General features: G+C 44.7%; 1 protein-coding gene across 1 annotated transcript; it reads left to right on the top strand.

Moving 5' to 3' along the window:
• The first annotated feature begins 4,542 nt into the window (after nt 1-4,542).
• On the top strand, nt 4,543-8,044 carry SNTN (sentan, cilia apical structure protein). The gene is made up of 4 exons (XM_033071739.1): nt 4,543-4,872; nt 5,470-5,504; nt 6,249-6,388; nt 7,778-8,044. The coding sequence occupies exons 1-4, from the start codon at nt 4,667-4,669 to the stop codon at nt 7,934-7,936; spliced, it is 540 nt and encodes a 179-aa protein (XP_032927630.1). The 5' UTR covers nt 4,543-4,666; the 3' UTR covers nt 7,937-8,044.
• Nucleotides 8,045-25,237: the final 17,193 nt, after the last annotated feature.

The raw sequence follows: 25,237 nt of genomic DNA, 5'->3' as shown, positions 1-25,237 counted from the left end.
GAGGTGGGTTTTTTTGGTTGGTTGGTTTTCTTCTAAGCTTGGAAGAAAGTTAGAATTCAGCAAGTCAGGAGAAAATGAAATTTGTGTGTGTGGCAAAGGGTGTGATGGGATGTGTGGTTTGCATACCCTCTCCCACATAGTCCTGCTTCTATTCCTTTTTGTTGTTGTTGTTGTTATTGTTGTTCTTTTAAATTCCCTTTCTATTAATTGATGAGGAATATCCCAAACGAAGCTCCCATATCTAAGATTCTCCACTACAAGTAGTTTTTGTGTCAACTAGCTTTCTCTTCATGAACTTTTCCCCCCAAATCAACAGGGTCTCATTCCTAAACTTTTCTATCCAATGGTGAAAGATGGAAATGAGTTTTTCTTTGTTTTATTCCTGCATTTTGGGTACTATTTGTGTAATTCCAGGCCTAAGGTTTTCTCAGGAAGGGCAGAACTGGTGGAAGAGTTAACAAAAAGCAGTGTAAGAGGCACATGTTTTCATGGAAGATTTGCCCTTTCTTTACCCAGCTGGTCAGATCTTCACAGGTACCTCAGCTCCCTGCTGCTGTACAGAGCAGCTGAGCTGGTTGTTACCCTTCAGGGACTGTAATCTTCACTCTGAATTAGGAGGGAAGAAAAATCTCTTCATCCACAGCTTCTCAGATTAATAAAGTATGGCAGCAGCAAAAGTGAAAACAAAAATGATGCATACACATGTCTGTGTTATGTAAGAAAATGCATTTGAATTCTTCCTCGGTATTTGAGTCTTATTACATCCTTTTGCAGTTGGGGAGAAATTTAAAGTTTATTTCAGCTGGGGATGGTGACTGCATAGCCAAGTGTTTAGCAACTGATGAAAAAGACTGTGTTTGATGTTACCTGGATTTAAGACAAATAGTGAAGTAAACTCGAGCATCCTTTATGAAACTGCTGCTGGCAGCCTCGTTGCTTCCTTACTTCATCATTAGTATCTCTGCCAGTTAGTTAAATAACTAGGTCAGCCTGGGAGAGAAAAAACATGTTCCTTGATCTTCTGTGCTGTCCCTCCTGTTTTCCCATGTGTTTCTCTTTATAGCCCATTTCTCAGCTACCCAAGGTAGCAGCATGTTTGCATTATCAAGTGTGAAGCTATGGGGGAGAGGCAGGTACATCTGGTGAGTGTGTGGGGAGGGAGAGGCACAGGACTTTCTCTGCAGGTGCCTCAGAGGCCAAGGAACGGGCACATTCACCTGCTGGTTTGGGGTTTTCCCCTTTGCTCTTGGCTGGGGAGGGGATGCAGAGCTGAAGCACCAATGCTCTCCATGGGAAGGGGCTGAAGAGAACAGGGAGGGTAATTCTGGGTTCCACTGGCTCTGCAGCCTGCTTCACCTCCTGCCCAGCACATGGAGACAAAGATGAGTCAAACACAGCCCCCAGGGCTCTGCCCTGGCCAGATGGGGTTGGGGTTTTTGTGTGTCATATTTTTCCTGGTGACCAAATCTCCTTCAGTGTGGCTATTGAGCTGCACATAACAGAACCTCAGTGATGGCTAAGATTGGGAGAAAGTTTGTGCTCTTGTTGCATGAATTCATGTTGCAATTGCCTGGCCTGATTAGGTCAATCATTTCTTAAATTGAAAGAGCAATCCAAGACATAGCCCTGAATCAATTTTGGCTGAAACTGTGAGTACTGATGAAAGAGGAAGTGGCACCAATGTGCACTGCACCTCCCTATGGTCTGCTCCTGACAATACCTCCAGTTTCATGGTTAATATGGCAGATTAAGAAGTAAAAACTGCCACATATGATTTAATCCTCTTCTGAAAAAGTTCTTTTCATATTATGCCATATCATGTCACAAGCATTTAGTCCTTTGTCCATTAGTTATAAGATAGATTTGAGTCAAAATTCCTTATGTATGTGAATGGATGGTCTACTTAGCTCCTGCTCTCCCTAACTTAATATTCTTTTTTAGGATTTCTTTTTATTCTCTACTTCTGCTAAACTCAAGAGTTTTTCCTTTTGGAATTCTCTAACTTCAGCGATAATTTTTATTTTACTGTTAATATCTGGTGCTGATTATCCCATCATTTGTCAATGCCATCTATCCTTCTTATGGAGGCCTTAGCATTCTGATATGAAATTTTAATAGTTCAGCAGGGAGGCATCTTGTTTGTTGTATTTTGTTTCTGTTCTTATACTTTTGTGTTCCCCCATTATTGAGATTTTAGATTTTTAAGAATATAGCCGCCTTTCTGAAATCTAAATGTCCCATAATAAAACATATATCAGAGGGAAAATTCCTTGGCAATGGTATTTTCAGGATTAAAGATGATCTGGTTCCATCCCCCTGTTGTGGGCAGGGACACCTTCCACTAGACCAGGCTCAGAGCCCTGTCCAACCTGGCCTTGGACACTTCCAGCAATGGGACAGCCACAGCTCCTCTGGGTGAAAAATTCAAGCTGTTTCCTGGGTGCAAATAAGCAGTTCTTCTCCTGCAGCTCCAGAACGGTTTGGTGAAACGAAGCCTGAGAGGGCAGGAGGTGTGAGTGGCTCTCCTGTTTCAGGTATTCCCTGGTGCTGTATCCTGGATCCTGCCCCACCCAGGGTCATCTTTAAAAGAGTCAGGGCTCTGTCACACACACATTTCACACCATCAGCCTTCCTGGCATGGAAAAAGCCTTTCCTTACCAAAGGAGGGGAAAACTCCAGGAGAATTCCAAAAGTGAAGCAGAGGGTGTGACTTTTTGCAGTGGCAATTATTTTAAGTGAACTGCCTGTAAAGATTTTGCAGTTTGAAGTGGCAGGTTGCGTATTTTGTGCAGACAGGATTGTTAACGTGTGAAACATGCTAAAAATTGACCAATAAAGGCACCTGGATATTTCAAACATGAATAGTGTGTACCAAAATAGCTACAGAGCAGATGGCCTGGCTCCACACACACCTTGCTGACCAGAATACTCGAGCAACACACACAGCCAAAATCTCACTGTCTTCAAAGCTGATCATCTGCAAAGACAAGGGTTATCCTCGTGCTACCCTCTATCTGTCAGCCACAAACGCTCCTGCTAATTAGTGAATCTTAGAGGGATAATGAACCCAGGTTTGTTTGAACTTGCTACTACCCCAGCAAAGCAAATCACCTGTTCTAGAGCTCAGGCTCTCCAAAGTCGGTGGGATTAAAACAACTGCGAGCTGAAATCTGATCTATGGTGGAAAGATCCCAAAACACAGAGGGCTGGGTTTGCCAGCCCACTCACAGTACTGCCTGCCACTGATAAACAGACAACTGGGTCTGTTTCTCACTCCCATTTTTTACCTTGGACACTAAGACCAAACATCTCCATTCCACATATTAACTGGAATGTGAAGCTTTTCATGGCTCCTTGTATGGTTCAACAGATGTGAAAGGGAATTATCACTTCAACATGATATCAAGACTCTCTCTCTTTTTTTTTTTTTCCTTTTTTTTTTTTAGCTGATGGCAGATTACTAAGCCTGAATTCTTGTTTAATTTTAGTGTGTTAATTGATGGAATAATGAGCATTGATTATATGTGTTTTGGCTTCGTCATTGCAATTACAGGCTCTGTTTTATTCATGAGCCAGTCCTAAAGAATGCACCAGAGATCTAAGACAGCTTAAACCTCTCAGAAAAAGGCTCTGAATTGTTTGAGTAATGACACTCTTAGATGGAAAATTAAAGGTTCTCTTTTCTCATGCTTTTTAAGATAATTAAAATCCAGGAACGGTAAGGTGGTGAACATCCTTATTCATTAGCCTTCAGTAATTTAGCTTCTACTAAATGAGGAAAACATTTTAATTCTCTAGGCCATCTGTTGCAGTCTCCTTTGTGTGTCCCGTTACATAAAGTCTCATCATGGATAGTTTTAGCATCAGTATTGTATCCTTTCACCAGGAATGATCACCTGGATGAGGTAGTTGAAGTCACTACCTATTAACAGACCACCCTGGAATTAAAGTGGCTGCTTGGTCTTTGAAGTTGAAGTTATCCTGTCTAGACACCTCTGGGCAAGGGATCCGCAGAGAGGAGCCCGTGCATGGAGATAGGCAGTGTGACAAGCTGTGTTTTCTAATAGCCATATCCATGCCAATAAATAACAAAGTTCATTGGAGCCCTTCCAGTTCTGCTAATGTGCGACTGCTCTGCCATATGGCTCCGTGCTGCTTTTGGAAGCAGGCGCTCTCTCTTGGGCTGGGAACCACAGCAGAGGCTCCGTGCTGGATGCTGCTTTTGGAAGTGGTTTGGAGGCAGAGCAGGTCTCTTTGCACTGTGATAGGGAAATGGGATAAATATTAGAGTAGGAGTGTGCTCACCTAGGGTAAATGCTGGATCAGGCAATAGGAAACACTTGGGTTCCAACTCTGGATGTAGGAATAACTCATTTTATAGCTTGGGGCAAGTTGCATTATCCCACACCAGGAAAGTTTCTCATTACAATTATAATTTGTATAGATGAATGGCTGCAGCGTTGAAGTTATTCCTGATGCAGTTACATCCCCACAGGTCTAAGAGGATCCAGGTTCCTTTATGAGTTTGGCTGGTTTCTGTCAAATTCCCCTGTAAAATACAAGCCCCACTCCTTGCCAGCCCAGCAGTGCCTTCCAGGGGCTGCTGTAGACTGGTGTATTTAACTGGCTCCAGGGCTCCCAGGCAGTGTTTGCATTATTGATAGGCATGGCTACAAGCAGGCTGCTTCCACGGGGCAGAGCCTCAATCCACCTGCTTGCTATTACTCAGTTGCCTGGAGATCACAAACAGCCTGGCCTGGAGATGTGTGGCTGCAGAACAAGTGTTCCCAGTACCAAGCAGTACTCAGTCAGCCAGCCAGCTCCTGCTTCCACCAAAAAAAGCCCCACAGCTGCTGCAGGCATGCCCAAGGGGTAAGTCATGGCTTTGTTCTGGCATCTGGGTGATCTGCCATTTGTCTTGGAACTCATTATCTGGGTGTGTTTGTCTCTATCATGTACTCTGTAATTAGTTTCTAGCAATTCAGCACAAGGTAAGCAGGTTTGGGGTATTGATTGAAAGCAGGGAGGGGCTTCTCACAAATGTGAGTCCTGCTGGAAATAAAAGCTGTGTGCCTGCTCCAAACTGACAGCATTGAGGAGGGGATGGCAGATCCCTCTCTACTTTCCTGGGAATGGGTATAAAACTGAGAAACCTCTGGGACATCTTTCATGCTCATGAAGAAATTACATGAAGTGTGTTGCAATGTCCCTCACTTAAAATTAATAATCAGCTTTAGTAACTACTCCAGGCTGTTCACTTGGGTGAGGGATTAGAAGCTGTATGTTCTTGTGCTGCTTGTAGAGGCCATTTTCCTTTCCACTGTGAAGGAAAGACACTCTCCCTTGGGAAGCCCTGAGTTCCTGGGTGATTAAATAAAACAGAAATGAGCAAGCTCATTCATGGAGAAATGAAACACCCAACACAATTTACCGAGTGATAATTGTGCCTCTCTGCTTTCTCACCACCAGCGTACCCATAGCCAAGCAACTGGCGTCAATAAAAGGTAAATCAAATAAAAGGTAAGGGGACTCCTTCATTGCCCTCAGGGGTTCAGGTCTTTCACAGCCCACACACAGAAGGTTCTGGCAATGCCACAGGGCTTGCAGGGGCTGTGCAGATCCTCAGCTGATGCAAGTCAAGAGGGTGTCATGGGTCCCTGTGCCATGTGCTCCAGTGTTGTCACATCTCTTGTGCTTGCCTTTTCCTAAAAAATCCCAACATAAATCATCTGTGGAACCTCTGCTAACAGAGGCTTGTGAGCATGCAGAGTCATGCACGAGTCGGGGGAATGAAATCCCAAATCCCAAGAATGCCATAACGCTGGATGCAGCGCTGATGCTCAGACACAGATGTTCCTGTGCAGCCAGGCTTCCAAATGGGCCAGGATTTCCCTGATGCAGGTCTCTGGGAATCCAGGTGCATCCAGGAGATGGTCACCATGCCTGTCCCCACGGTGTGGCAGGGTCAGGGTAGCCCAGATGGGTCTCAAGCCCCTGCTGTGTCACAGCCCCAGTCTGAAGAAAAGCTTCCTTCAGGGTGTGATTGCATGGGATATGAGGCATGTTGCTGGCCCACTCCAAATAAAATCTGGGCCAGATCCTCTGTGGGTATAAACAGTTTCAGTCTCATTAACTTTAATGAAACTACACAGATTTCCACCTACCCAGGATGGTTCTAACAATTTCTTTCAATTATATCTCAAAAGCTTTTTTTTTTTTTTTTTTGAATAAACTTTTCCTCCCTCCAGCTCTAAGAAAAGGCTCAGACCTTGAAAAGGCTTTTGCTACAGCAGCCTTGGTGTATAACAACTATGCTGACCAAGAGAGCAAGCTCAGCAAAGCTGAAACCAAGAGCTTACTGCAGTCCCAGTTTGGGAATTTCATACAGGTGAGGGGATCTGCTGAGTGGGTGGCACTGGGACAGCCCTGGCTGGGCACCTTGGGTGCAGGAATGACAGCTCAGCTTGGCAGGTATCAGTCCATGGGCTAGTCCCAAGTGAGGCTTTAGGGACTTGGTACAAACATGTTCTGTGACTTTATGTTGAGCCTGTGTCTAACACAGGGCCAAAGGAGGGGGACAGCAATAAATCACAGCTGATGTGCTTGGATTTTTTAAAGAAAAAAAAAAAAAAAACAACCAAATTAAAACCCTTAGATCATGACAAAAGGCTGGATTTCTGAACAGAAGAAACCCATGGCATTTAATGAGGTGTTTGGTGGTTTGCCAGAGCACTGAGCTGGCACTGAGGGCCAGCCCTGTGCCACAGGGCTGTGCTCACTGCACTCACTGGTGGGGATCTGGGAGACAGGAACAGAAAACCCTGACTCACCTGGCTGGGTGTGGTGAAAAACCACCATAGCAGCACTTGTGGCTGTAAACTTCCTGCAGGGCTTTTTTCCCATCCCTAAATTTAAAAAAAAAAAAAAAAATTAAAAAAAATTAAAAATTACCAAGTGGTAGGAAAAGCTATATAGGACTAATACAAAAGCTCAAAAAAGTAAATTAAAGAGGTAATACCTTTACTTTCAAAAATATCAGAATCACATGACTGGTTGGGGAGGGGAAATTGGCACCAAGTTAGAAACCAGGCACTTTATTGAAAAAGAATTGAAAATACCACTGGAAGTAATTAAGCTGGGGATCCTGAGATAGTTTGGAAATTATTAAGCTAAAAAAACTACTCTGAAACTCTAACATGTTTTTTTTAATAAAGAAATATAAATAATAGATACATTACAGAATTTTAATAATCCATTCAAACAGGAATGCCCAAGAGCACCAAGAGTAGCAGTACTAAAGTAATGCCTGTAAAATCAACACTTCCTGAGACCTTCACAATATGTATTTGTATATATTTGAATATTAAATTTAAAATGATCGGTCGGTTGGTTGTTTCTTCCTCCCAGTTTTATCAAGACACAGGGCTCCCTTTTTTTCCTAGCAGTTACCAGCTAAATCATCATCATTGTCAGATTTTCAGTCATGATTAGGTGTCTTTTAAAAGATATATTCTGGATTCTGATGGAAACTTTGAGGACTGCTTGTTCTCCTGCCCGATTGCAATAATATTTCTGTTTGAATTTCTTTGGATACCTTTTGAAAAACTAATATGAATATAGGAATGTGGACTTAACAATCTGAATGGAAAAATAAAATTAATATTTACATAGGTATATGTCTTTTTTTCCCCCTTAATGATGCAATAAAAAAGGAATTTCATGCTCGCTTTCTTTCTTTCTTTTTTTTTTTTTTTTTTTAATTTAAAATCCTCCATAGGGTCAAGAAAACAAACCAAAATACCAGGAAATAATTTCTTCCTTGGATGAGGAGTCAGAGAGCAAAATTAATTTTGAAGATTTCATGATCTTGTTAGTCAGTCTCACTCTAATGTCTGACCTGCTGCAGGAGATCAAAAATGTGAAAACCACGAAATGATCTGTGATTTTAAAGAAGAAATGGCCTGGAAACATTTGAGGAAAGCATGAGTGAGCTACACACAGAGATACCACTGTGTGCCTGGATACCCTGTGCTGCTCCCTTGTAAATGGAATAAAGTTGTGTCCAAACCTGGCTGAACTTACTCCTCTCTTGGAGAGTGGTTGGTGCTCAGGGAGTTGTGTCCCCTAATCTGTGCTTTGGGGAGGGAGTGTCTGGCTCCTGCTGGGTCCAGGACCAGTCAACATCTGGGGGCACCCCCAGCCCAGTTTAATGCCAGGGACAGGCAGCCCATGCTCCCCCAGACCTCTCCATCCCTCCCTGAGATAGTGTGGGAGAAGATGGAGACACAGCTGCCAAAATGTGCAGCCCCATCCCTCGGGGCAGGGCTGCCCAGCTCCCTGGGCACTCCCAGGTCATTACCAGTCCTGGTTTCACAATGGCCAATGACCACAAATCTGCTGCTGCCCCAGGTAAAAATTGATTTTAGTCTGTGTGGTTCCCACCATAAACTCTGCTGAAGGGAGCATTTGTTTACTTCTATTTCCTCCTCCAACTGTTCTTAGAGATCACAATGGAAGGAATTTCAAGTCCAGAATTTGCAGGGCATCCTTGGCAGTGTATGAGCAGAGGAATGACCCAAACATGCCAGGCAGCTGAATCTGCTGTTCCATGAAATTGTCGAAAGCAGAAACCAGATAAGAGGTGGTCCAGACCAGGGATGGTGGAAAAAAGGGTAGTCAATAAATTATTTGTGTTGGAACTGAGGGATGTTGATTAGGGCCAGAGCCTCAGTATTAAATGCTCATCATCCTAATATTTGATTCAATTCCTATCTACAAAGTCCTGGCTCAGAGCCAACATTTATGCTACTGTGACATCCCTGTGGGACACAAAAAGCAGTCACACCCCAGGATCAGAACAGCCTCTGTAAGGATTCAATAAGACTCTACCAGGATGAATGAGCCAGAAAAATGTTGGACCCTTTTAAAATTTTCCTTCTTCCTTAGCTGGAAAGGAGAAGAAAATAATAATTTAGCTTTGGTGCATGAATTTTTAACAGGAAGGGATCAAACCCTCTAGTGTTAAAAGAGGGAAATTAATGCCAGCTGAGTAATGAGATTTAACTCTTTGATATAAAAACCTCTTAGTGTTTTCAGGAGCTAAGACAATGTTTTGTAATGGATTTTGTTGTGAAGGAAATACTACAGTAGAAGACCAGCAGCCAATTGTTGGGAGAAAGAAGGACTCTGCAGTGTGAGATGGAGCTGAGAGAAGAAATGTAAATGGATATGGTGGGTTTTGAAATGAAGCTCAGCAGGTAAGGTGCTGGGTTTGGACCTCAGCCAGGACACAGCCTTGTCTGGAGGCTGAACATTCACAACTGGTCCCACTACAAATAAAACCTCTTACAGCAAAGCCCCTTCTGTGGTGGTGGGTTGCAAGAACAGGCAGCATCCAGCCAGGGGCAAGAGGGGCCAAAGCCAGCACACAGCATTTGTGTCTGTCTGTGTGCTCAGGGACACGTCCCTCCAGCACATCCCAGTGCTCTGAGGATCACTGCTCCCATGGGGTGCCCATCAAGCCTCCCAGGGGTGAGATCACCCACCTTGGTATCACAGTTTAACACTGATACTGGCCCTGGTGTTACTCAGTCTCTTTCCCTGACCCCTTGTTTTTTGCCCAGATTTGTGAAAGCCTAAAATATCAGCTGATGCTCCTTCTCTGGGGTAGGAAGATGGACTGAATGTGAGTCTCTAGGCAGGTTTCCCATTACTCAGGCAAAGAAAACACAGCTCAGCCCTGAATAGATTGCTTGGGAGCCACTGGTGATACTGGAAGCATAAATTTCCTAATATCCCTCTCTCACAAAAAAAAAAAAAGAGACTGAAAGGAAAAAATATTGTGAAGCCAATTAAGAAAAAGCTCTTTGAAATTTCTAAGGTTTTAGCAGAGTTTTTGCTATTGCTGAAATGTTTCTAAATCTTGCATGACTTGAACAAATTACTTAAGAGTCTTTTATCAGATCAAATCACTCTGTCATCATGTGCAAACTCTTTTTATCCCAATTCAGTGCCTTGTGAGCAACATCCTGAGTCCCTGGCTTGGATCAAAGGCCCCTTGTGCTAAGCACAGTGAAAATTCAAAGGAGCAATTTCTGAACAATTCAATAGCAAAGATATTCAAATGGTAGGGAGGGAATCAGAGGCACCAATAACCCAAATGCCTTGTGAGCACACGTAGCAGAGCTGGAGCTGGATTCCAGCCTGCACTGGGCTCCTCACAGCAGCTGGGGCACTGTGATGGTTTCTGCAAGAGTTTCTGAACAAAGTGAATGGGATGTGCAGGGCTTGATCTGCATCAGTCCTCGTAAGTTCCACCTGATGCTGAAAGCAGAAGGAAATACTTGGAAGAGCCCCAGCACCTTCCTGTAGTTACGAGCAGGCAGAAGTTTGCACCTTGACTATGGAAAATGCTCTTTTATAACTCAGACTATTTGTGGCTGCCCTGAGCACTCTCAGCTATTGCTTTGAAGCTGATCTGGTGCAGACAGCATGTCTGGCTGCATCCTCAGGGAGCTGCCTGTGAGCTTGCTTAAAAGGCTCCTGTTGTGCTTTGTTTTGTTCCTGGTTTACTCCTGTTGGAAGCAAAGAGTTCATCATTGATTTCTCAGAGCAGAGCCCAGCGAGTGCTGAGAGGTGAGCAGCAGCTGAGCTGATGAAATCTGCAGGCTCCTCTGCCTCAGCAAGTGGGAACATCCTGTCACATCTGATACCCTCAGAAGTGCAAGTGCATGAAGAGCAGGCAGTCAAGACCTGACCCTGTGCTTGGGGCTGTGTTGAGATTTGTGCCCTGAGAGTGCTCAGGTGTGAACCTTGGGAGCTTCTGTAGACCTTGGATCTAAGCTTTAAGTTCTGTTCTGAAAAGTCTGAATCATCTCTGCAGTTCCATGAGCTTTCAGATGACTGCCAGAGGAGAAATGAGGGAGAATTTCAGCCTCAGATCTTCAGCTTCCATTTCCAAATACCAGCTCAGGAAGGCAGGGTCACTCTCATACTTTAATTAGCACACCTACAGCTTCTCCCCATGACTTCTTACTTTGTGTCTGGCCTTAACTCTTTGGCCTGCTGAATTTAGAAAGTTTTTAAAATCTGGCTTTAGTTAATCTCTGAGGGGCACTGCAGATTGCAGGGGAACTCTCCATCCCAGTGCACTGCCTTTGAGGAGGTGAGTCAGGGCAGGGCTTTGCATGCTGAACTTTCTTCTGGGAGCCCAGGGCCATGCACACTGTATGTACATTTTTTTATAAGTCTTTCAGGGAAGAAAAGTACATTTTAACAGTCTTGCTATTACTGTACCTTCAGTGAGACCTCATATCTGGGGCACTGGAGTCTGGATCCTGAGGGAGCCCTGCAGTCTCAGACATTTTCCTTGTCTCTTCGTCCCTCAGAGGAAGTGTTGTGTAACTTTTTCATGTAAGTTTAAACTCATCCTGAGTGCACACACTTTGACAGTACCTGTGTGATGCACACCCCACCTCAGTGCTGCCACGTGTCCTTCCCATGAAAGCTTCTCAGCAGCCTCATCCACTCAAGTGGTTGTTGTAGGAGATCTCTGCAGAGAGAGGTAGAATTTTGCCTTGTAGTCTGCAGAGAAAGTAGTTTAATTGTGGCTACATGGCAGGAAAACCTTCTCCAGGAGTGTTGGAAAGATGCTATGTGGTACAACTCCTTAGGAGCTCACACAGAGCAGAGGAAAAGCTTTGTCCCAGAACTGTATTCTCTGCAAAGTGTGATAATTTGTGAGCCTCAAAGGAGTGCTCTGAAACGTCTCTTGAAAAAATAAAATCTCTTTGTTTCAAGCTCAGTCAGGTAATATAGATGTAGAAGAGGCAGTGGTTTATGGCTTTGTGAATTGACAGTTTTTAATCCTGCATTGACTTTTACTGCAGTGTTTACAAGGTTTCAGTGAAGCTGTCTCCTCTCTTTGCTCACCTGCTATTTCCTCCCCCCTCTATAAGAGTTTACATCCCTAGAACTGAGTCCTCATCCAGCAAAGGTAACCTGCAAATACTGTTCAACAGTCTCTGGGCCAAAATGCAAATTTGGGCTTATGAAAAATGAGTGTGTGATTGTTTGTCAAAGATCTCCTGAGTCTCAAACAGCACCTGGAGCCCTGAGGGCCTCTGTGCAGGCAGGACCCCAATGCCCAAGGTGTCTCTCACTCATAGCACTGTGAGCCCTCACATTTCTGACATCCATGGCACCACCCCTGGAACCAAGGCACCAATTTCCAGTTGTGATTTCCTCTTCCTTTTGCTCCCCTTCCTATGATCCTGCTTTCTTGGCTGCTTGCTACCTTCTGGATCTTGATGTGTAGAGAAACACAAACATGGCACATGCTCCTGGGAAGCTGCTGCTGGAATCAGGGAGAGGGCAGGACCCCTCAGGTGGAGGGACATCATGTTTCCACTCCTCCAGTAAAACCAGCAGCCCAAACAGATGCAGCAGCTCATCAGTGGGCAAAACTGACTGTCCTGAAATGATCAATAAACGATGTACAGGATACCAGGGTCTCTTCCACTCCCACAAACTCTCCCACACAGAGGCTGGTTGGCCTCTGGGCACTCAAGCATCACTGGAGCAAAGGAGAACAAGCATCAGGGAGCTGATTTTGCTGAGTCTTGTTTTGCTGCATGTGGTGACTGGAAGCCTTGTTAAGCATTAGTGAATGTTACAACTGAAAAAGGAGCTCTCTGGAAGGGCAGCTTTGACTGGTGGATGCCAGTTGCTTGAGTTTGGAAATGAAGCTGGGCAGTCCGAATATTCTTAGAGCAGGGACAAGCAGAAAAATCTACAACCCAACCCTGAGACCCTTCCTCCTGCTCCAGTGGTTGCCCAGACAGTCTTCCCACTCTTTCTTTGGTTTACTTTCCCAGGAGAGTGAGATTTGTTCACTTTGACATCTTTACTTTGACACCTGGGACTGTTGAAGGAAGTCCATGTACAGATGCTGACCCATGTCCTGCATTTGCTGGTGAATTTTTCTTGATCTAGTTCTTCTGCCTCCATCCCCACATAATACTCTTTTGAGGTTTGTTTGAAGAATGTGCACTAGCAGGCACATTCAGGTTAAGTATGATATGACAGCTTCTTTCTCTGAAGCTGGCAGGGTCAAAAACCACACTGGGGATAGAATATCCACAGGTAAATATTCCTTTTTTCTTGGGACACTGTAGCTGCTGTCATGGCATCCCTGGGTTTATACACCACTATGTGGTTTACATAGGGTTTTGCCTAATTAATTAATAAAACCAAATTGCAAAATTGCTTTCTTATTAAACTGATCTCACTGCAGAAATAAGGCTGATTACTTCCTGACAAATTTTAATTAGGCAGCTACAACAAACTGTAATAAAGAGTACAAATTAAAAACAGATCATACTAGATGTGGCTTTATCAAATGCTGTGTTAGTACCAGGCAACATACACAGTGATTAAATTATACAGAAAAAGCTAATTTTTTCTCCTCTGGTAAAGATCTATCTTCTTTCTAGTGGAAGAAGCATTTATATAAAGACATTACATTAATAACCAACAATCAGTGAGTGTTTATTGGTAGTTGCTTTCCAACAACAGCTCTTGTACATTCTGCAAGACTCAATCATTAAGGCACTCTTTATTTCTCCTCTAAATTTATACTTGTAGTACACATGACCCAAGGTTACTGCAAAGCCTCTGAGGACAAGAAAGGCTTTATTACCTGCACAATTTGTCTTTCCTCTTTTAGGGCTTGGATCCAGCTCAGCTGAAAACAGAACACGATTTGATAAGGATTTGCATAAGAATTGTAAGCAAAGGCCCACACAAATTAAGCATTAATTAATGAGCACCTAAAGCCTTCTGCTGAATGCAGCCTGAGGCCAAGCAATGCTGGGAGTGCTCAAGTATATGAGAAGGAAAGAGTGGGTAAGCACAGCAAATTAAAGAAATCTTTAATTCTTCTCCAATACCTGTTCCAGCCCTTGAGATTGTGGAAGAATTGCAGATTTCTTATCCCTGTTACAGGATGACAAAGGCCAAAAGTAAAGTTCTTCTACATGGAACTAAATTTATCCAGAAGCTGCCAGGCCTGTGTTGTGTCCAGGATGCTGGACTGGCTGGGGAGCAGTGGTGCTCTGAGCTGTCCCCAAGGGGCTGCCCCACAGCCTGGGCAGTGTGTGGGTGCAAAGTGGGGCTGGGGGTGCAGGGCTGGGGGTGTTTGGAGTGTGCTGATGCCCTGGGACAAGCAGGCTCTAGCTGGGATTACAGCAGAGGCAGCTCTGTGCTGCCTGTTGCAGGCTCTGGGGGGATTCACCTCCTCTGTGGGAGCAAAGAGACCATGGATGTAGCAGGACAGGGGCTTTGGACTTGAAAGAAGGCTAAGAGAGACTGGAGACTTTTGAAATTTCAAGTGACCATTTTCCTTATGTTGTTGGATCTAATACATTGGCAAAGAACTCCTAAGGAAACTGGCTTGTAGCTTTTATGGGTGGCAGCCATGATCTGGACACCTCTGCTGCCCCTCATCCTGTTTTAGTTCTGGTTCTCTCTTTTTTTCTAGCCCTGAGAAATGTTTAGCATCTCTTCCTCAGACATTTAACTGGGAGCTCTCAGCTGCTACATATTTCAAACCAGCTCAGAAATTCTGATCAAAGGAAAACACCCTTTTTTTACAGAGCTCTTGGGAGAGATGTCAGGGTGTTGGCCTTCCCAGGCTGAGCAGATGGAGAGATGTTTTGTCCTGCCTTACAGGTATGTGAAATACCTCCTAGAGATGTGTTAATGTTACCAGAGAATGACTGCTGCTGTTAATTGGAAATGGGAGGTTGTTGGTGTCCATGACCTAGTGAGTTGTATAGCTGTATTTAGCACAAAACTTGCATCCTGGTAGCCTTAGAAAGGTCCAGGCATGTCCTGTTTCTTTCTTCTTTTTTTTTTTTATGTAAGCAGCAACAGCTTAGGAAAGGCAGGACTGTCCCCTTGGGCTGAAGCCACTTGTTCTGTCTGTGTGCAGTGCTGCAACCTGGGAGCATTTTGCTGTTGACAATTACTTCCTAACAAGATTCCTGGTGAGATGTGTGCATCCTGATGAGTGCCAGGAGCTAACAGGGACCAGGAGGTGCCTTGAGATCGATTGGAGCACGCAGTCAGTTTGTTAATGTAATGGGAGAGCTTGAACTTCAGCTAATAAGTGAATGCATGAAGCAATTGTGTAAGGATGGCTGAAACCTCTCAGGTCTCTGCAGTGACTCAAGAGTGAGCTCTGTGCTCAGGGTCTCTTTGGCAGTGTGGTGGCTGTCCCTGCCTGCCTCATGTGCTGGGGCTGCCCCAGGGGAGAGAGAGCAGGAAGGTTTGGGAGCCCAGACTGGTGCTTTGGCACTTGCTTTGCTTTTAAGGGATGTGTTTAACTTGTGCTAAGATGCTTCTGTTGATGAACTCCTATGGATCCCCACGAGATGCTGTGCTGCCTCCCTCCACATCTGCCCTGGAGCCTGGTGCCCAGGGAAAGGTGGCAGAAAATGAGGTGGGGTATTTGTTTATGTAGACCTGCGCTTGTATATAAAATATATTGATTAAAAATATATGTAATATATTTTGACTTATCTGTACACAAGCTATAATACATATGTAATATGTACAATATATAGCTACTAACATGCATTTGCTATGTACAAAATATCTATACGTGCATATACACATAGAAAATCTCTTCCAGCTTTCACTATTCTGACTTACCTCACTCAAAAACTTTGTTTTGCTTCTAAATGGCTTTCCAGGCCACTTATGACTACAGTGAGCAGTACAAATCCTTTTCTGTTGAAAAACTGGGGCTTATGCATAGTCTTATGGGGTTTGGGTTTTTTAATCCCTCTATTTATTAATGCATTAAAAGATCCTCCTTCTCATCCTGTGACATCCTAGCAGCTTTAAGTGCCTTGGAGAGAGGCTTTGTTAAAAGCCCTTTGGCATTAAAATGCTGCTAAAGGGAGCAGGCAGTCATTGTGCTGGTGTGACAGTGCCTTCCTCTGCCAGGAGCCATCCTGGTCCCTCCCTGCTGCTGTTTCTCACAAAGCTTTTCCCCAGCTTGCAAGTACTGCTCTCCCCACCTTTAGCAGGCTCTCTTTTAAACTATGCTCAGAATTGTCGTTGCTCTTGTCTCTGGTATTGATGCTAATGAGAGCAGGGCTGTCACCCACCACGGGCAGCTGTGACTGGCATCTGTGGTGGAGGATCCTTGAAAAACATTTTTTTTTCTTTTTTTTAATATCTATGAGCTGAGTACTGCTCTACTACCAGTGAGAGTGCAAAGAGTACAAAACCAGTTTAATTCATAACTTAATGCTTCCATTCTCTCCTTTCCTGCTAGTTAGAATTCAAAGGGCACCAAATATTTCATGAGGGTTTGGGACTTTCCTGGCATACACGACTTTTTTAAAATATACTGTATTTTTTTTTTCTCCTCAGAAGCTCCTCCACTGTAATCTAGCCCATTAGTTTGGAGGGAGGGGGGCCATGGTGATAGCAGAGCCTTGCTGCTTTGCCATTTTGCCTGTGACACACTGCTGTGCTCTGACTGTGCCTTGCTGAAGGTAATTACCATGGAAAAGTCATCAGCTCCTTCTCCAGACACACACCCCAGCCCTCCCCCAGCTGCATGTGGCAGGAGCCAAATGCTCACGTGGTGCTAGCTCTGAGACACTGCTCCAAAATCATCTACTTCAATTATTCATTAGCTAATGGTTCCCTGGGGATGCAAGGAAGGCTGGGACTGTCTGGAAATACAGGTCCAAAGCTCCAAAGGGTTGATCTTTACAAGAGCAGATGTCCTGGGGGTGCCCTGTGTGATCCTGGTTTCAGGGAGGGCACAGCCCTGTCTGGGATCACTGATTGTGGGGAGATTTCACAGTGCTCATGTGGCCAGTGGGACCAGGGCAGTGACTGTGCCCTTGTCCCCAGCCCTGGTGAGGGCACGCCTCAAATCCTGGCTTCATTTTGGGCTCTCCACCACAAGAAGGGCATTGAGGGGCTGGAGTGTGTCCAGAGAAGGGAATGGAGCTGGGAAGGGTCTGGAGCACAGGCTTGGTGAGGAGAAGCTGGGGGGATGAAAGGAGGCTCAGGGGAGATCTTGTTGGTCTCTACAACTCCCTGAAACAGGCTGTAGTCAGGGAAGGGTCACTCTCTTCTCCCACATAACAAGAGACAGGACAAGAGGAAACAACCTGAAGTTGTTCCAGAGGAGGTTCAGCCTGGCTATTAGGAAATGTTTCCTCACTGGAAGGATGGTCAGGCATTAGAGCAGGCTCCCCAGGGCAGTGGTGGAGTTTCCACTCCTGAGAGTGTTCAAAAAACACATGAATGTGGCATTTAGGGACATGGTTTATGGTGAATGTGGCAGTGCTGGGTTAGAGGTTGGATTCAATGAGGGTAGAGGTCTCTTCCAACCTAAACTGTTCCATGACTCCCCACACACAGACTTTGTCCCAGAGACTGACTCCAGCACCACAGGGTGGGGATGCTGATGGTTGAAGTACCCAAAACAAAATTGTAGGGAATATTTAACAAGCTTTTTTTTTCCCTCCAACAAGTTTTCTTTGCTTTACTGCAGGGCTCTTAATTTGATGAATTAATGTGAGAAGTGCTAATGTACCAGCAAAGACAACAGGCAAAGATCTGTCTGCTGATCCCAGACAGGACTGATTTCAGCTGTGCTGCTGATGCCACTAAAAACTGCCACAAAGATAACAGCAGTATCTGTGCAGCCTCACAGGAAGGTGTTTGCAGCTTTTCATTTCTCCTCTTCCTCCCAGATAAGACTGTGGGCAATTATCTTTGAGAAAGAAGTGCAGGATGGCTTTAAACTGAGAGTAGGTTTGGGCTGGATATCAGGAAGAAGTTCTTTCCTGTGATGAGGTGCTGGTACAGGCTGCCCAGAGATGTGGATGCTCCACCCCTGAAAGTGTTTAGGACCAGGCTGGATGGGGGCTGAAGCAATGTGATTTAGTGGAAAGTGAACCCAAACCATTCTGTGACAGAAACAGAGGTCTGTGGTTGGGTTCTCACAGTCTCTAGAAGCAGCTCTCACATGGTCACCATGCATGGTGATGTGTCAGTTCTTTCACAGCACAAAATAACAATCACAGTTTGCATATGGAAAAACACCTTTACAACTTTCTGCCGGGTTGAACTTGTCCACAGCAGGTTCTCAAATGATTCACATTGAAATGGAGCCACCTTGCAATGCCTGTGTCTCAAGAGAGCTCCAAGCAGAGAGGACAAGATTGCTCTGTTGCTTCTTTGAAAGATAAATGACCTGTAAGTGACAGTCTGCTCACGTGAGGAGTGTTTAGTCATTTGGCATGAAGCAGAACATCTAAACCAATAAGGTGTGTGGGCTCTGCAGTGAATAAATAAGTTACAAATTAGGGATTCTGAGTGGCTGCTTGCCCCTTGCATGGAGTGCTCCAAGTGATTAGTGTTCTCTTTGTCTAATCAAAGTTCCTCAGCTCAGAGCAGGTTTCTAATTTAAACACTTGACTACAACATATTTTGCTAAATTAAATCACTACAGACAAATCACTGCAGAAATCTGTGTCTCATGCACAACAGATTCTACCCCCACCTTATATATGACTTTTTTCCTTGACTTTGTAACATATTTTCCTCTGAAGGGTAAATGATTCCTGATATAAACATGAATAGCATTGCCTTTGCAATATTGTGTCTTCAAAGAACTCATTTAAGATGTCTTCTAGAAAATGCCAAAAGCTGCTTATAACATAAAGCATGTGTGCAAATATTGTAGCACTGCTCCAAAAAGGAGACTTCTCTGAGTATGCAAACAGCTGGTAGGCAAAGCAGTAAGTGGTGATCAACACAGAAATTTCCCCTACAGCCCTAACAGCATGTGCATCTTTTCTGCTCTGCCCTGGGTCTCAGCTCTTGGCAGTCCTGCCTGCAGGGTTGAATGCAGACTTTAAGCCAGTCTAATGAAAAAACCACCATGCTACAGCTGGCTGTGATCCAAATTGGAGAAGGCTTTGGTTCCCTGTGCAGTCATGGAAAGATACTTTAGGTGTCCAAGGCTGAGAAAGCTTATAAATGTTAATTCCTGTGCTTGACCCAATGAAAAGGAGAGTGTGCTTGCTGAAGGGTGACACCTGGTAAAAGGAACATCCTGGGGCTGAGGGATGCAAACAGAGCATCCTGTAAGTAGAGTGAGAGGATGTGGCAATGTATGTGCAGGGGGAGAAGATCACCCTTGCCTGCAGTGATTTAACTTAGAGCCTGGCATAACTGTGTGCTTGGGCTGTAACTCACAAACAGTGGCTTTGTAGGGTTTTTTTTTTTCCTCTGCCAGAGGCAGAGACATCTCAATTGGCTGTAGAGCAGCTGCTGAGCTGCTGCACTGGGCAGATGAGCACATTATTGCACAGCTGATGCAACTTGGCTCAATTTGCTGAGCTTGGAGCTGTGGCCACTCAATAGATGCCTGAGACAGCACAGAATCCATGGGAATGGGATGCAGCCAGCAGATACACTTTTCATACAGGGGTTATTGGTTACTGGGCTTATCCTACAAGGGTAGTGAAGCAGACCTTTATATGCATGAAAATATTCAAGTACAGTAATTTCACGATTATAAGCTGCACCATTTTGACTAAAATTTTGGTCCAAACCCAAAGTGCGGCTTATAATCAGGTGCGGCTTATATGTGGACAAAGAATGAAAAGTTGCTGTTTTAGTTTGGAGGACAGGTGTCTGCTAAGAAAGGCAGGTGCTTCTCTTTGAAATGGAGAATGTAAACCCCCTCCCTCCAAATTATTATAATTTGGAAATCAAGGGGCTTTCAGGCAAAGATATGGGAATTAGGAATAACAGTTCTTTACTAGGGAAATTAAAATAGAAATACAGCACTACAAAGAAACAAACCCCAAACCCTGACACAGTCAGAGTACAACCTGACACCCGTCAGGCAGGGTGTTGGCAGCAGTCCCATCCCATGGTGGCTGCATCCTCCTGCAGTGACAGATGTGGCTCAGTTGGAGCAGTGCTCCTGTACAAGGTGCAGTTTCCCTCTGGAACTCCAGTGGGGATGTGGAGAAATCCGGTTTTCCTCTGGAGTCCAGTGGAGAAAGGGGCTCCCTTAGTGTCCCAAAACCTCTGTTTTATCTTGGTAAGAAATGTTGGGCTCTTCCCCCTGGCTGGAGCAACTTTCAACGAGATGCAGTAATTTTATCAGTCACACAGTGGGACTCAATGGCCATGAGCAGAAAATGACTGGCTGGAGGAAGGATGGGTTGTGAAAAGATAAAGAACAATGCCCTGCCTGGTTTCAATGGATGGCCCATTAGCAGAATATCTGCAGTTGAGATAAGGCTCACTGTCCCCACCCTCAACAGATGGTGACAGATCAGATACCTTTTATCACACTCTGTATTGTAACATGCGGCTTATAATCAGGTGCGGCTTATATATGGACAAAAAACCAAAAAGTTGCTGAAACCCAGAAGTGCGGCTTATACTCAGTGCGGCTTATAATCGTGAAATTACTTATATGGTTTTAAGAGATCTGTGAAATTGTGGCTTAAAAAGAATCCTTGAGAGGATTATGGCAGTTAACACCTTCTGGGACCTTGTGTGAAAAGGGTCAGCCCTGTGCTTTGCTGATGGAGGGTCTCTCATTGCCTGTTCTGAATCAGTTCTGGCTTTTATGGAGCTCAGTTGCTTCTCACCTTGAGAAGAGTTAAATCTTCTGCTCTGTTTTTGGCCAAGTTCTCCTATGGAAAGTGGTGCTGTCTTGTCTTTTGGCCAGCATGGGGATGGTGGCTGGGCAAAACCTCAGTGTCCCTGCCCTGAAGAAGCAGCAGGCAGAGGTTTGTGTACAGAGGAGCTGGACTTCCTCTGGATGTGACAGAAGAGTTCAAGAGCCCTGTGTCAGAAAACACCAGCATTTCAAGCACAGTTCACTGTAGACCAGGGACAGGTTTTATGGATGTTTGATAACCTTTCTGCCTGTTCTGTGCCCCTCTGTGCACAATGCTGGGGACACACCTCAGTCTGTGCACAGCCTGGGCCAGGCTGGGATCAGCACAGCAGCACCAGTCTGGGCAGATTGCCACCCACCAGCAAGGTGGGAGCAGCAGTCAGTGTGGAGCTGACACAGTCAGGTGCTGAGCTGCAAATTAGATCTATTTCTCAATAAGCAGCTAATTTAAAAGAGTTTTCAGGGTTGTTTGGTTGTTTTTGTTTTTTGTTCAATCCAAGTGATCAACAACTCATCGCTTCTGGATGTGTATGCTTCAGACAAGGGACAGCTCACAGATCATTGACTGGAATTGTTCCTGCCTTCTGGTTTTGATCTAAACCATGCGCTGATGAATGAGAGAAATATTTTTAAGGACAAGAGGATGGTGGGTGCCATATTTCTGGTGTAAACTGAATAAGGAGGCATGTGCTAAAACTCACGGAAATTTTGTGAGCATCTCTCAGAGATGCCAATCTCTCCTTGGCATGTGAATAATCCTTAATAATGAATAAAGCTGTTGATATAGCAAAACAAATGTGAGGGACTAGTTTGCCAAAGGAGCAGATGCTGTGTTGTGTCCCATTGTATGGTTAAAACTCCCAGAAATTAATTATCCCCAAACATTTTGCTTTTCTATTAAGTGAGAGTTGTCTCATTCTACAAAATTCTAGTTCATTAGAAGAAGTAGAGAGCACTAGAGGTATGACAATAATTTCTGTTTGTGAAATGAAAGAGTTCTGAAGCATTTTTTTTGGTTGGTTAGTTAGTTTTTTAGCAGGAGAAAACAATTCTTTTTTTTTTAGCTTCTTTTAATCATTAAGTACATTTCTTTTGAAGCCTAGATTTTTTTTCTTTTAATTATTCCTTCACTTTTCCCAGTTAGGCCACTGCTCCCCCCACCACCAACACTATTTTAGGAGATTCTTGCATTCTAGTGCAAAATTACCCTGAGAGAGACTCCACAGAGTCTTTTTCCTGTTCTTGTTGCTGGGATCAGAATGTGAAACCCCTCTGGGTGTGTTGTGTAGAAACAAATCAACCTTTGCAGCATGCTGGCTGTGCCAAACCATCCCTGTGAGCCCAGCCATGGTTTAACCCCCAGAATTTCCATCTTCCCAGGGGAAGCCCAGCACCAGCACTGCTGCTATAAACTCCTTGAGCAGAGGACATTTTTATTTTTGCTTTGCCATGGTATAGAATCAAAGAAATAAAAAACCTCCCATGACAGATGACTGTGTGTGGGAAGCAGCATCAACAGGAAATAACTAATCCTTGTTGAGCCTGGAGAAAAGGAGGCTCAGGGGAAACATTATTGCTCTTCAAAACTCTCTGGAAGGAGGCTGTAGCCTGATGGGGGGGGTCAGCATCTTCTCTCAGGTGAAAAGTGACTGGGCAAGAGGAAACAGCCTCAAGTTATACCAGGGGAGGTTTAGGTTGGGTATTAGGAAATGTATCTTCACCAGAAGGGTTGGAGTGTGGGAGCAGACTCCCCAGGGAAGTGGTGGAGTCACCATCCCTGAAGGAATTTAAAGGACATGTAGATGTGGCACTCGGGGACATGGTTTGCTGGTGGGCTTGGCAGTGCTGAGTTAATTGTTGGACTTGATGATCTCAGGAGTTTTTTTCAACTTGAATGATTCTATAATTTTTGCAGTGCTGATGTATTTCCCCTGTTGCTTTGCAAGCCTGTGTTGGTCAGCCTCCATCCCAGTGTTGTCTCCACTTTACACACAAATGCTGCAGCCTGGGCAAAGATTTCAGTGTGCAGACACAGAACAGCATCCAGAGTAATGGGATGATGGAGATGTCTGGATTGGCCCCATCCAAGCATGGCCAGCCAGGCTGTTTTGGATTCTGAGTCTGCAGCTCTTTGTGGTGCCTTGTATGTCACAGAAGGGCAGGAGGGTGTTCTGCAAGTGTTATGGAAGATGTGGGGAGCACCTGCAGCCCCTGGCTGAGCTGCCCTGGGGCTGTTCTGAGTTCACACTTGCTGTTTCTCACACACTGAATTGCACCCATGGGCTTGGCAATAGCTGTGTGGGTTTTAACCCTTATAACATAAATGAGATTAGCATGGCTGATAGGCTTATTATCCAGTCCTAGTCCTTTTAATACATTTTGCTCTCTAAATGGGAGATAGGACTCTGCTGTGTTACACAGACAAGTTTATCCAAAAGAAATGACCAATAACTCATCCCTAACTGCAGTGAGCACAGGAGAATATGATGCACTTTACCAGCTGCTCTCTGAGTCCACAGTGTAGAGCTGCTCCAATCCCCAATAAAAACATTAGCTGGGAGCTTTGGAGGTCTGTCCCACCAGTCCCACTGCAGGATGCAATTGCCTTTTGCAGGGAGGGCTCACAAAGTGGCTGCTCATCACTGTTCTCTCCAATGTCAGTTGTAACCTGCCAGGCACTGAGATAAAACAAGCTGCTGGCACTGTAATGTGTATTTATGTCACCTTCTGTGCACATCACGGATCCTACAGACCACATGAATCTACATAATCAATTTACTCACTGCAAAAAGCTGCAATTCACAGGTCTGACATGGCCAAAATATTAAAACTCCCTAGAGAGGCACTCCCCACCGTCTAGAGAGCCAGATACCTGCAGATTTCACCTTTTATCAAAATGGGCTTCCTTTGATGTTGCAGGTACAGCCCGGGGCTGTGGCATTCAAACAGTTTACATCTCTTTCAACCATATGAAATCTAGTGTGCTAAATTATTTTCTCAGGAATTTAACCAAGGAGGGAGCTGGTATCAACATCTTTAGCCAGAGATGCTACAGAGGAACTTGAAGCCCTGTTTGCCACCCAGCAGTGTGTTTGCCATCATTGCAAACACAGAGATCCCTCAGGAGGCAGAGATGCCTGCAGGGCCCCAGCTGCCAGCAGTGCTTTGTGGTGGGGAAGGGAGGCACTGGAAACAGGGACAGATGTCCCAGTTTAGACTGGTCGGGGAGAGGCTGAAGTCACAGCTCCAGCTTGCTGCTGGTGGAGGAAGACAAGGAGGAATTGCAGATAGAGGAGGCTGGTCGGTGATGGCTCCCACGAGGTGTTTTGATCCCCACCTCTCTGGTAAAGTCCCAGTAAAGCAGGTGTGAGAATCCCTGCTAATTGCTGGAACTTCTGAAATTTAGAGGTGTGTGTTTGCTTTCTCAACATTTTAAATGGCTCAAGAACTTCGCTGTCGCGTGATCCTAAAATGAAGTTGCATTCCCTCAACCTTGAAAATCCTTGTCCTGCCTTCTCCTGGGGCTCTGGGAAGCTCTCCTTTCTGGCCACAGCAAGAGGGGCTCCCCAGGCTGTGTTTGCTCTGGTGCCTGCACTGAGCAGCTCTGTGATGTTAAACTAAAGCACTGAGGTGACAAAACATGACAGGTTTGTGTGTACTTGGGGAAGCTCTTCAATTCCCCTGCTCTGTTAGTAGTTTGGTTCCTTTAAAGGATTGACACAGCTCAGAATCTCCCAAAAGATAAAACACTGCTCTGTAGTCCATCCTAATTCTCAGTCCTTCCACACAGCTCACACTTATTCAGGAAAATCAGAGAGTAAAATGACCATGACTGCATGCTTTGGGGTGAGTGATTAGAAGAATGTAACTGAGCTGTAGCAGAAAAGATGAACAAGGATCCCAGAGTCTGATGGCAAGGGAATTGCTGGTTGTTCATAGGAACTTCTTTATCTGAGATTAATGACAGGAGGTTAGTGGCATCTTGCTCGAGACCCTTTTTTGGCTCTGGGACCCTTGCCAAAGTTTAGACTCCCATTTTGAGTGTTGACAGGCGGAGAGAGCACTTCAAAATGTGTTATGGACATAATTAGTTACTGTTATCACAGTTTTCTTAATTAGAATATCATAAAAAGGGGAAGTGTGATGATTTACACAAGGAAGATTAGAAGAGCAGCAATTCTAAAGGCTAGAGACTGAATACCAGAGAGGAATATAAAGGTTATCTGCCTTTGGGATGAGGGATGGTGCTCACCTGCCACTTTCAGAGCTGCCCTCAGTATTGACTGAATTTTATTATTTTTTTTCAACTTTCCACTAACTCAGCCAAACTGCAGGAGCTTTTGTTCAGCGATTGCCCATCCATCTCCTGCAGGATGGCTCACCCACTACCAGGGTCCTGGCAATCCTGATAACTTGCAAATGTTGAAAAGAAGCCTTACTTTTGAAAAGACTTCTTCTTTAAGCTACATTTCTCTTGCTGTTTCTAGACAACAG

This window comes from Catharus ustulatus, chromosome 13 (assembly GCF_009819885.2).
Source record: "Catharus ustulatus isolate bCatUst1 chromosome 13, bCatUst1.pri.v2, whole genome shotgun sequence".
NCBI classification, from domain to species: Eukaryota; Metazoa; Chordata; class Aves; order Passeriformes; family Turdidae; genus Catharus; species Catharus ustulatus.
Note: the sequence above shows the minus strand (reverse complement) of the source record. Positions and strands in the feature narration are given on the sequence as shown.

Excerpts from the sequence above, each read along its gene's own strand:
- SNTN (XM_033071739.1), top strand. The coding sequence starts at position 4,667 with ATGGCTACAAGCAGGCTGCTTCCACGGGGCAGAGCCTCAATCCACCTG. Across the intron at positions 4,873-5,469 it reads GCTGCAGGCATGCCCAAGGG|CGTACCCATAGCCAAGCAAC; the intron begins GTAAGTCATGGC and ends TCTCACCACCAG. Across the intron at positions 6,389-7,777 it reads AGTTTGGGAATTTCATACAG|GGTCAAGAAAACAAACCAAA; the intron begins GTGAGGGGATCT and ends AATCCTCCATAG.